At 30.5% G+C, this 13093-nt stretch overlaps 1 protein-coding gene across 2 annotated transcripts; it reads left to right on the forward strand.

Moving 5' to 3' along the window:
* The first annotated feature begins 4941 nt into the window (after nt 1-4941).
* LOC107413830 (ras-related protein RABF1) lies at nt 4942-9809 on the forward strand. Of its 2 annotated transcripts, XM_016021880.4 has the most exons (8): nt 4942-5119; nt 5416-5492; nt 6117-6200; nt 6566-6660; nt 6828-6933; nt 8375-8464; nt 8563-8649; nt 9457-9809. In XM_016021880.4, exons 1-8 carry the CDS (start codon nt 5095-5097, stop codon nt 9493-9495), a joined length of 603 nt encoding a protein of 200 aa, XP_015877366.1. In that variant the 5' UTR covers nt 4942-5094; the 3' UTR covers nt 9496-9809. The 2 variants fall into 2 exon arrangements, with proteins under 2 accessions (XP_015877366.1, XP_048326628.1); XM_048470671.2 differs by lacking the exons at nt 4942-5119; nt 5416-5492 and adding an exon at nt 5602-5724.
* The last annotated feature ends 3284 nt before the right edge of the window (nt 9810-13093 follow it).

Here is a 13093-nt window from a genome sequence, read left to right on the forward strand (position 1 = left end):
CTCTTACTCCATTACCTAACACTAAAGACCCATACTCCATCTACATTCAGTTTGACCACAGACCCTACAAGCTTCCTCCATCTTTTTGAACTCAACATAAACCTGGCCCCATTTGGAAAATTCACCTTATTCCCATGGAAAAAATTATTATGAGAATTCTACACAACCCAACAAACCATATAAACTTTTTTTGCATCCTCTAGGTTCAAAGTTTTAAACAACCATAAAAAGATATCCACAGTATCTTCTTTAAAATCCTTTGGTAACACATGAGCATACTTCATAAATTTCTAATATGGCAAGTTTGGGAACCCCTCTAAATAGCATGAGCCGACATTTCCTTTTGAAGTTCACATATAAAGGGCATACATCATCAAACAAGGCAATAGTGCAAATACTATTTTTTTATTTTTCACAAATGCACTTGCCTTAGACTAGGCTATTATGTGCAAAACATATGCCTTCAAATGGGAAAAAATAAAATAAACAATGTTAAAGAATTGGGCTGCAACCGCATTATTTGAAAAATTAATTAGGTTATGTGGTAAGTTTGAAGATTATAAAGTAAAAAGCAAAATCAAGGTATTAAAGCAAAAAACTCTTCGTAATATTTATCCAACATTAAAATAATGGACTCACAAGATATGCCCCCTCTGAGGAATCCCGAGTGATCCCGTTTAGGAAAGTTCCACTGAGCAATCATTATGAAAAGCCAAATGGACTCTCCTCAAATCATGGATAATCAAATACATGAAATTAAAATAATATTTTGATTTATATCGATAAAACCACAATAGTATTCAAGTTCCTAACTATAGTCAATATCTATAACCCATCATATTACAAGTCATTACCATATACACATATTGTGATCACTATTATGTCATAATTTAGATCAAAGTATTCTAAAAATATTTACAATTTAAGTTATACAAATAATACGAATAAATTTAGACAAAAAGAATGATAAACAAGGGAAAGATAAATATTGTTATTGCTGTAAAATACAAAAGTGAATAAGTGATGTATGATAGACTGCCACTAATAGCTTAGACCTAGGAAAACAAATTAAAATAAATAAAATGTGACATAAAGATATCTAGTGAGTGGTATAAGACGATAGGAAAATAAAAATTTATTCTTGTATGCCTTTCTCTCAAGACCTCACATTCCATTATTTTAAAAGTTTTCATTTTAAAACCATTTCAGAAAACCTAACTTGTAACCAAACCTTTCGTATAACATTTAATAAATATCATTTTAGAAAATATTGGTATTATATGGTACATCATTTAAAATCAAACAGTACAATATTTATAACCAATATATCCATAACCACACTTTTCTATTTCTAAAATAAATACTATACCATGAACTAGACTTCGATACGAAGAAATCAAACCACTTGATTAAATAGTTCACCAATGAATTTATAAACCATGGATCTTGTATAAATATTTTTAAAGTCCCAAAACATTATTTCATGCTAAAATCATATATACGTGTATGTAGCATAAATATCAACAATGAAATATATATTATCATAAAATCACTTTTAAGCACTTCAAAATCTAAAATACTTAAATATGTTTAAAAATATACAAGTTCCAATCTACTTTTTCCAAGATAAATATTTTTCAATTGGATTAAAACATCAATTTAAATACCAAAATATACAAATTCTAAAATTCACAAGTTCACGAAATGATAGCACATGTATGTAAATATAATTAACCATATATGCATAAAATAAGTATTTAATTTTCAAACCATGTAACCACATAACAATTACACTAACATATCCAAAAATAATTTAAAAATAAAACCACTCATAAATACTACTAATGCTCACACTTGCACCTCCACAAGGGTGCATCTAGGCATAGCATGGATATTATATTATGATAAAATATTTTTTAGACTCTAAAAATTAACTCAAAAACATACCAAATGTTTTAAAATACTTTTTACAATGCTAATATGACATTTATTAGACACTGAATCCAATTATACCGCAAACACTTAGGACCCAATACCCAAGTAGGGGTTTTTCATTGAAATGCCAATTTTATGATATTAAACTTTCAACTATTCTAATATCATCTATGAACACATTAACAACTTTAATTTGGTTCTAGATTATCCAAATACAGTCAAATTTTACTAGGTATTTGACTAATTAACCCAAAATAACATCTATGAGGTCAATTTTTTGATATTGAACTTTCTAATAAGTTCCTAATAACATCTATGAATACATTACCAACTTTAATTTAGTCCTACATTATCCAAACATAGTCAAATTTTTTCAAGCATTTAACTAATTGACAAAAAAATGGAAATATACTCAAATGTTGTCTAAAATTAAAAAATAATATACTAATCGAAAGCCCATAAGATGAGAATCATATTGATGTACTCATCATGGTCCAAAAAATCACCGGCAATTCTAAAATCCTTTTAAATTGTGAGGAACTTGATGAACGAAATAGGAGAATCGATTTAGAGAGTCTAAAATAAGGGGGAAGAACCAAACTCATGGTTTGAAATGTCCAAATTTGGCCAAATCTCCAAAAAAATGGAAAATTACTACCATTGGGAAAAACTCTCTAATCCAGACATGTCTGGGCTTCGTTGGCTGTGAAAATGTAAGTGATAAATGGAAATTCTATGGGCTATCTTAAAGGGTGAAGTGTGTAAACTGAATCTTATGGGAGATGAAACTCGATGATTGCATGGGTGGGGTATGGGTCGATTTGATGTGTCGCAATATGGGTTGTGGAATTTGCAAGTGTTAGGATATTTGGGGACAAAATTGAAATTTTGAGATTTATTAATCCGAAGGCATGCTTCCTATACCTTATATATATATATATATATAGGCATATGGGTCCACTAAAAGAAAAAAATGGATACTAATTTAGATATAGATAAAATACTAATACATAAAACTTTACAGATCTATAAATTTTTAATTGTAACTTCTATTCAAGCATATTGCCAATGTATGGACTCATAGTCAAACAAAAAACTTGATTATACAATATGTCAAATCTGAAACCTATATATGGTTTAGTTGGTTAAATAGTCAAAATTTTAAAATTTAAGCATTTTTACGGGATGAATTATTACATGAAAATTGATTCTTAGAAAACTAAATAAACATAAAATAAATTTTGAAAACCAATTCTTATCAACGTTTACCACAAACAAAACAACATCTATTACTCATGGTCCCATATTTTCCTTTATAAAAAGTGTCATAGATTTTAAGCAAATCATAAATTCTACATTGCTTTTTGACAAGCTCTTATTACAGTTTAAGTATTTTTAAAAAAAAAAAGGAAAAAAAAAAAACACAAGGTTTATATATTGAGTTTTGGACCAATTGATATGAGTAAAATTTATTTCCATATTATATTTAAAATCAAAGATTAACCTTAAACTTTCTGCGAAAAAGATAATATTATTAATTTATTTATTATTAGAAATGTTTAATATTTATAATTTTTGAAATACGTAAAATGTCGTTGTTTTTTCAGAAAGATAAAGATGTCCTCATGGAAAAATGAAATCCTTCATTTTTGTTTTTTTTTTGTTTTTTTTTTGTTTTTTGGTGATTGAAAAAAAAAAAAAAACCACAAAATCCTTCATAACAGTGACGCAACTCCATAGATAGAGTATTTAAAGAGTATTTTATACTCTATATGTACATAGTTCAATCTAAGGTTCAAGTACCATTGTCACTCATATTTAAGCATTTGAAATTTCATGCATTTGAGAAGAATTAATACTGAATTCTATAGGGTTAGAAATCTTGTGTTAAATTTTTAATATCAGATCATTTTAATCTAGAAAGCCAATCTCTTTCTAAACTTTAAGTATTAATAATGAGCAACAAGTCTCTAATTACCAAGTTATATTGATTTTCGTTTATTCTTGTTTAGTTTTGTATTTTTCATGAAAATATATATTTTTGTATTTTAGTTGGCTTTTTGGTTTACTAGTTTTCTTGTTTTCCAACAAAATGTTTTCTAATACTAGAAAAATTTTATTTTTTTAAAAAAAATCTCAAATTCCTAACAAATTTGACACAAACTAGATGGGGCCTCAATATATTTTAGATTATAATAATAAATCTACAAATGACAAATAAATAAATATATTATTGAATAGTGCTAGGACCACCAAATTTATAAATCAAACTTAGTTTATGAAACGATGTGATATTATATTAATGGTTAGCAAATAATTATAAACTAGAAGCTATTTGGCAACGTAGTTGATTTTTTGTTTTTTTATAGTTAATTGTGTATAATTTATTTACTTTAAATGTTTATTAGTAATATTTAAAATTTATTAAACATATTAATTAATTATAAAATTAAACAAATATATATATAAACACTAAATTGAACTTATTTTCAAATTGTGTTAATTCTTTTTTTAGATTTTTTGGTTTTTTAAATTTATAGCTATTCGAGACAAACTAATTAATAGTATTAAACATTTAAATAAATAAATTATACACAGTTAAATAGAAAATAATAAAAAATTAAAAACCAATTATATTATTTAGAAAATTCTAACATCCTTAGCATTAGTTTACATCCTTAGTATAATAATAAATTAGTTATTATATTATTATTAATATAACAACAATAATAACAGTACTAATAATAAGAATTTTTTCAGAACAAAAAAAAAAAAATAATAATAATAAGAATTTTTTTTTCCCGAAATGATAATAAAAGTTAATGTCCAATTTTTTTTTTGGATTCGGTTTTATAAGCTCGGTTAAAATTTTGAACATGGCAACGAGAAAGCCTTTTTTTTATTATTTTCTGTAATCTGATTTGGCAGTTTGCGATTGGAAGGGGCACCAAGTGTTTTATGCTGAGATGGAGTAACCATCGCTTAAAATAATTTCCCCTGGTATACCAGCCATTAACGACCTGAGCTGGAGACCGAACTTTTTTTCGGTTCTGAATCTCTATATCTTCTCTTCTATTCTTGATAAGCCCTAGAAAAATATTTTTCACAAAAACTTAAATCTATACATACACGTATATAAATCAAGAAGTTTCTGCTGGAATGGGTTGCTCCTCCTCTCTTCCAGGTAAATTCTTCATTTCTTTGAGGTTTAACAGCTTTATTACCCTCTGAGATTTAAGGCTTTCAAAAATTGAATTGATGGCTGAAACCCTCTTGTTTTGGGTCATAGAAAATTTCTTGTATTTTTCTTTTACTTTAAAAGCTCAAAGGGATTGGATTGGTGTAGACTGGGTGATTTTGATTTGATGGGTTTCTTAATTAGGCCATTTTATTTTTATTTTTTCGACGAAATGCTTTAATTGGGTCACTCTCTTGAGGGTCTTTGTCAAATTTGACTGGATGTGGATTATTTGTTAGCAGATAGGAGTTCTGGACGGTTGGTTGGAACGAATTCAGAGAACGGTGGAGCCCCCGACGCCAAAAATATACGCGTCAAGGTAATCCTAGGGCCTATATTATCGAAGTAATTCTAGGATTTCTCTTTTTGAGTAGATAGAGTTTGTAAATTGGTGTATTAGTGTTCTTTACATTTCTTGGGGGTGTGTGTGTGTGTGTGCGCGCGCGCGCGTGTGTGCCTGTGTGTGTGTGTGTGTGTGTGTGTTTTGTGCATTCCTTTTGTCACTTTGGATGCTATTGTCGACATCAAATTCAAGGCATCTAATCGGTCAAGTAAAGCTACAACTGGTTTATTGTTTGTGGGTTTCCATAGTTGTAGCCCTCTTCAAACAGATTTTTGTGTGTGCTGTTGCATAAATTTCTTCTGTTTTGAGGGAGTTTTTAACGTACGAAGTAGGAGTTATCCAAATTATAATGTTCCTTTTTTTATTTTTTTTGGTGGCAATTACTTGTCTAATATGTTTTTGCAACTCATAATTATAGATCGCTTCTGGAAGCTTTGTTGATTCTTTCATGTGATGCTCAGAATCTTACATTGTCATTTGTTTCCTTCATGTTGAAGTGGATCATTTATATTCTCTTTTCATTGAAGCAGTGTTTGATTCAAATGTTGATGTACGCATTTGACAGTATGCAATTAACCTGTAATCTGTGACTATTCACAGCTGGTTCTGTTGGGTGATTCTGGAGTCGGTAAAAGCTGCATTGTTCTTCGTTTTGTTCGTGGTCAATTTGATCCTACATCCAAGGTAAGGACCATGCTTTGCTCTGTACGATAGAGGAAACTTGTTTTTCCCTCTAGAGCCTTAGTGTAGATAATTTTTTGAACAACATTGCTCCATATTTGATGATGTCTGATGGTATACTTAGTAAAGCCATCTCTAGAGCGATGTATTTATAAGAACACCAATTTGAGAAGGAAATGCTTATAGAGATGAAGCTGCCTATGAGTCTCATGGTATAGATAAATGGAATGAGGAATCTAGCCCACTCCATTCTTCTTTGTATTATTTGTTTGACATGTTATTAATCACCAGCCATGCACTTGTTCTTCTCGTAGTGGAAGATATTTGTTGATAAAGGTAATCATGTTTACTGGATTTCATTATTTCAGGTTACTGTTGGAGCTTCATTCTTGTCACAGACAATTGCTTTGCAAGACTCTACAACAGTTAAGTTTGAAATTTGGGACACTGCTGGCCAGGAGAGGTATTATTGGCCAAATCGTTGTTACATATTTTGCAATATGGATTTCATATATATCTTAATAGAAGAACATTATTTTTTATGTTCCAATCTCCTTCTCTACTCCTTAATAAAATCCAGGACTGCTCCTTTTTAAATAGAATATTAATCATTGATTGTGTTCCATTCAGATATGCTGCACTGGCTCCCCTTTACTACCGAGGTGCAGCTGTTGCAGTTGTTGTGTATGATATAACAAGCCCAGACTCCTTTGCGAAAGCGCAGTATTGGGTGAAGGTATTTTTTGTTTACAGACCACAACTATTGCTTGTTTGCATTGTTTTCATATTATTACTTTTAAGGAAATGAAATTTATACTCTTCACCATCACTTTTGGTTTGCAATGGAGGTGATGGGACTATTTAGTAATCTATGAGCTAACAACATGAACTCATCTTAGCAATCAAAGCATCATGTATGAGGTAGAAATGTAGTATTGGAGTAAACAATTTATGATATGGGTGATAGGTTTTACCTTGAAAGCCTAATGTGTTGCCATTTTTAAGTGGTTAATTCTCCCTGAATGCTTCCGTATCCAAAATAGTTTTAGTTATTAAAAAATTTCTTTATTTGATTTTATTTATAATTATATTTGCAATGCTAAAAGTCTATATCATGACTCGAGGCATCATAAGAAAATATTTAACCTTTATAGTGGTTATAATGTTGCACAGCTGACAAAATTTTGTTGGTGACCATGCTTTGGATGGTGTTATTGGTTGGAACATAAAATATAAGTTGATGTATGTATCCTTTATAAGTTGATAAGAACCTGTTATGCATTTCTATTGAGCTAGTTGTTAGACCAAGGTTTGGTGGATATCTTTAGTAACCATGTATACTAATTTTCTTGTCTAGTAATTATAACATTCTATTAAAAGTTGGATGGGAAACATTTTAGATATAGTCAATCTACTCTAAAATGAATGCTTGCTTTATTTACACTTTCATAAAATCCTATAGGTTAATATCTAGATTATATTTTTGCTTGAAAATATTTTGCTGCATCATTTTATTAGATTCATCAGAATTATGGTAACTGTAAGCCTTCGGTTTTTACCAGTCAGCATTATTTACGGAATGTGACCACCAAAGATGGGAAGCACTTGAAACTGGATTTGAAATCCTTTTAGATTGGGTGGATGAATTACCTATATGTGAACTACCTGCTATCATTGTTTTGCATGTTTTAAAGGGGCTTATCGTCATTAATGTAGACATAGATGTACAAATCTTGGCATCAACCTTATTCCTTGTTAATTCACCAATTATTACTTATTTTTATTTTTAGTAAGCCCCATATAGTCTAGATAAATCTGTTCTAAAAGTATAACTTTCCCTTTGTGTTAGTTAATCCCATTTTGTTACTGTAAAATCTGTTTTGACTGGTGAAAATGCTTGATGATTATATGTTACTGATATCCATGCCAAAGTATAAATGACTTGCTGATATGGTAGTCGCCCATACCAAAGTTATTTCTTTTATGACTTATCAGTGTTTAAGTGAATGAAAATTTACTAGGGAGACTGAAACTTCTACGAATGCCTTGTCACATGGGGTCCATAGTTCTTACTAGAATTTTTAACTGGTATAACCTCTTGTGTTAAGCCAATTGGTTTATGCATCTTGGTTCCACTTTTTTTATTCTAACAATGTACTGAACTTTGAATATTGTAGGAGCTGCAAAAACATGGGAGCCCTGATATTATTATGGCCTTGGTTGGTAATAAAGCTGATTTGCATGAGAAGAGAGAAGTATCTGTTCAAGTAAGTGCAATACTAGTTGGTTTAATTTATTTTTTGTTATAGCCAAATTGGAGAAAGATATTTATGTAACTGAGATGTGAAAAAATGAACTTCTGAAGGATGGCATTGAATGTGCGGAAAAGAATGGGATGTTCTTCATTGAAACATCTGCAAAGACAGCAGATAATATTAATCAGCTGTTTGAGGTATTCCTGAAGTTATTTTGTGATTCTGTATTTTTTCTGTTACGACCTGTTAGTACTGGTGGAATACATTACCTGTATACTTCGTAAATATCCAGCTTTGAAGAGGATGTTGGTACGGTACCTGTATTTTCAAGAAGAAACAATGCTTAGAAAAGGATTCATTTTTACAAAACTAGTTTGAACTGTGTTATTTTATGCTCCATATTTTTGGTTTTTGAAATGTCTATCAATTTTCTGATTTGGTGGTGAATTCCCAACATGTGCCAAATGATCATGATGATGGAATCCAGAAATTACAATTCATTTCTTGTTTTAGCAAGGCCTTGGTGAAGTATTATGAACATTTCATTTGCTAATTTTTTTGATCTTTCATGCCGTATCCTTTTTGTTTCCATATTATTATTATATGTTGCACAATAAAACCAATTTAAATTTCTTTCTTAGTTTTGATTAGGATACGATTGTAGAGCATGCTTGTTATTGCTACGACTTTAGGGTACTTCTTCAAGGAAAAGATCAAATTTTATTAATATCTTTATTGAAGATATAATCCCATTGTATTCCTGTTTATCATGTCACTAACATTTTCAGAAAACTTGTCGAGGCATTGCATGAAACAGGATAAAGCTTTGAAAATCTGTGTGATTCTCTCGTAATTTGTGTTTCTAGGAAAGTGCTATGTTCACATGGCTCAGACTTGCCTGGGAAATTAGCCTGCGGATAACTTTTCTATGCTTATGGATGCATTGTGAAACATTGTTCTGTATTCAAAGATTGATAGGAACTTTTATTCCGTTGTTTTGATAGGAAATTGCCAAACGACTACCTCGCCCAACTACTTCGTGATTGCAGAACTTCTGACCAAATTAACTACAGATCTGCTCATCCCGTGGGGAACCCATTGTGTTTCTATAATTCAAGATCCTGTATATTGTGATGTAATATTGAACGCCCACTTTTCAGTCATTTGTGGTCGTGTGGAAACCCATCGCAATAGTTAATATTGCTGAAAGGTGTAAATGATTCAGAGATGGTTTGTATTGTTGTGTTGGGAGCCCCCGGGGAATGATTTATATTTTGACTTTCTTCATGTAAAATTTGAAATTAAAGTATCTTTGTTGAATCAAGCATACACTTCAAAATTTTGGTTTTGGATTCAATTTGGTGTAGAATTGGTTTTTGCTCTAAACGATAATTGGGTTTCTCACCAATCTACAATAACCGCACCTATGTACAAGTGTAAACAAACTAGCTACACAAATGGCCCTAAAGTGATATACACATTACAGTGTGTTGGTATTCGCGATAATAAAATTTATATCTTAACATTTTAAATTTTTAAGATTAATGGTAATTTAATATGGAATTAGAAATTTTAGATATTTATGTTTAAGTTATATCATCGTCACATAATTGTCCATTTAAAATGGACTAGTAATTTTTTTTAAAATTCACTAAAAATTCTTTATTGAAATATTTTCAAAAAAAAGTGGAAGCTTTTATAAGTAAAACTCTCAACATCTCACTATAACTTTTTTTTCAAATTTTTTTTTTAATTTTTTTTCCTTGTTCTTTTATTTATTTATTTATTATCTTTTTTTTTTTTCTTGTTCTTGTTGTTGCACTATGCAAATGGGAGAAGCAAACTGTTTATAGGATTTTAGGGAAACATGCATGTAGACATGAGTTAGCCTAAGTGTCAAATATACACATTACAAATCTATATATGTTAATGATGAGAATCTGTCTGTACTTGTACAACTGACTATCCGTTAAAGTGCTGATCTTGTATAATTAAAGACGTGACTAATCACAAAGGTACAAACTAAAAGATTTAAGAACAACCTGGTTAGTTTCATTTAAGGTGTTTCCAAATCCCAAGAAGGCATGAGAATACCCGAAGATTCAAAACTTGTTTTATGCATTGAAGTTAGGAAGGCGGAAATGGACCCGGCAAGCTATTTTGATGCTCCTATAGACTCCGGGAGCAAGGAATGAATTTGTTGACTTATGAATGTGACTGAGCACTTCAAGGGACGATAAAATCATGCCAAGGCAGAAGTAAGGCTGGTCATTAATCACATTTGTGCACGAGCTTTCCTTTTGGCTGAAAATTTTTATTTTGGCGCTAGCTTTGGTCGTTCTTGTTGTTTAAGCAAGTTTTTCTTATTCCAATCAAGAGTAACGTATGGGAACCAATATTAATTCTATTTGGCATCCTACATGGCATATTAGAGCTGATTTGGAGCCTAAATTAGATGGAGATTGGGCAAATACAGCTTAGTTGTAAAACTAGTCAACTAATTTTCTAATTTGAAATTTGACTTTTGTTTTAAGAAATTAGTCATTTATTTTGGCTTCTAATTATTTATTTGCTGGACAAATTACTTTAGGAAAGTTAGAATTTTATTATTTTGGTTGTAAATTAATTAATTCCTATTCTAAAATAAAAGGATTAATTAATCCAATTTAGATTAAGAAAGAAAGGGAAATTCGGCCACATCATGTTTCCTACACCTTTGGCCGGATTTCATAATGTGTTTTAGGGTTTTTGTTTTGTAAACCTTAGCCTATTTAAGGGCTTATTTTTCAATGGAACAGCCACTGATTATTATTCAGAAAATACTTGTAAGAAAGAATTATCTCTGTTCTCTTTGATCTCCTAAAACATTGAATAGAAATCAAGTATTTTAGTTTGACTTCTCAATAGGACATCCGTCACCTATTGTGCCGTTAGACATCATATACCAAGGTTTCTAATCATAAATTGATTAGGGATTAAGGTGACCATTAGAACCAGAACTTAGTTGAGATCCGGGCTCATATAATACGGGTTTAGGAGCAAGTTAACCTAGGTTCGTATCATTTGGGATCAGAGACAAATTTTGTTCAGGTTTGATCTATCTTGTTTGCTTTATTTAATTTTGTGTCTCATGATCTGCATATAAAAAAAAATAATAATAAAAAAAAAAACAACAACAACAAAATTTTCTACATAGTTAAATTTATCCCTTTTGTTAGCCAAATTTTTTGTTTTTTAGTTTGTTGGTTGTTTGCATAATTGTTCTTAGTAATTTGGTTTATTTTTTATTTTTCTTTGCTATTTTAATCTTAATTAGTTGCATTCATATATTCCCAAAAAAAAAAGAAAAAAGAAAAGAAAAAAAAAGAGGAGTTTTCAGAACAACTTGCTTATACCTACAATCTTTTGCAATTTGTTTTTGTTTGAAAAGTTTAGATCAGGTTTGTTGAATTTTTGGCATTAAAGTTTGTGTTTTTTGGGTGAATTGTGCTACTTGAGATTGTGTGAAATTATTGTGTTAGTGATTAAAAAAAAAAAAGAAGAAGAAATGCCAAAAATAAAAAATTGTAAAAGGCTGGTTTTTGGAAGGTTGAAAATTGAGTTTGTTTTGGTGTGGAATTTCAATAGTGATTATTCAGAGTTACTGTTATTCATTCTATATTGCTGATGGAGATTTGAATTTTGAGTGTTAAAATTGTTTGGGTTAAAATTGGTTAAAGGATTTGAGAAAAAGACTTCAATTACAAGAATTACAACCAACAACTATTCCATATTTTGTTCGAATTGTTTCTTGTTTGTTGTTTGAATCTCTTTTCTAAATTTTATCCTTAAATTTATTGTTTCTTAATATTCCGGTCTACTCCTTATTAATTTCGAAAATTGCATTATGATTTTACCTTGCTTTTGGTTAGTAAGGCCGATATTAAATTTTATCAATTCACTCGGTATTTGCTTGCCTTTTGTTTCTGTTTTATTGATAAGTTTAATTCGGGCATACTTGTGATCTAATTGCTGTTTTGAGTGTGTTTTAATAGAATTTGAGATAATTCTTTGAATGGAAAAAGGCAAGAGAGTGTGAGCTTAAAAGAGGGTTAAAAGCTGAAACTAGTGTGCAATCATGACTATCAAGACCTTATTTGAGTGATACCTGTAAGAGAGTGAATTTATGAGGATTTTTAATTTATTTTTACTACCATGACAGATCCAAGAATGAGAAGAGAATATGGTTCATTAAGGAATCTTGAAGAGGAATCCGTAGGATTCAAAGGCAAATCAACAGCAATGGGACTTGGAGGTGAACCAACTAACATGCTGGCGGTTTTGGAACAATTACAACGGATGGATGCTCGCTTTAATCAACTTCATCAAAGGATGGACAGGTTTGAAACATCAATAGGTGGGCCAAATCCGAGGCAAGAGTTTCATAGAGGCCAAGGTCGAGGTCGAGGTCAAGGAAGCCATGACATTTTCGGGAGGAAATCGAAGGAGGTAAGTTTGGAGATAACCTCGAAGAGTAGTTTAAAGATATTTTTACACTCCAATGAAGTAAACCCATGGGAGGCAAGCCCGAGAGGAAGATGATGATCTTTGAAATATTAAAGTCAATATACCGCCATTCATGGGAAAGGGTGATCCGAAAGC

This window comes from Ziziphus jujuba, chromosome 8 (assembly GCF_031755915.1).
Source record: "Ziziphus jujuba cultivar Dongzao chromosome 8, ASM3175591v1".
NCBI classification, from domain to species: domain Eukaryota; kingdom Viridiplantae; phylum Streptophyta; class Magnoliopsida; order Rosales; family Rhamnaceae; genus Ziziphus; species Ziziphus jujuba.

Bases quoted from the DNA above. Each gene is read 5' to 3' on its own strand.
- LOC107413830 (XM_016021880.4), top strand. From the start codon at position 5,095: ATGGGTTGCTCCTCCTCTCTTCCAG. The intron at 6,201-6,565 runs GTAAGGACCATG...TCATTATTTCAG, and splicing joins AATTTGATCCTACATCCAAG to GTTACTGTTGGAGCTTCATT. The intron at 8,650-9,456 runs GTATTCCTGAAG...TTGTTTTGATAG, and splicing joins ATATTAATCAGCTGTTTGAG to GAAATTGCCAAACGACTACC.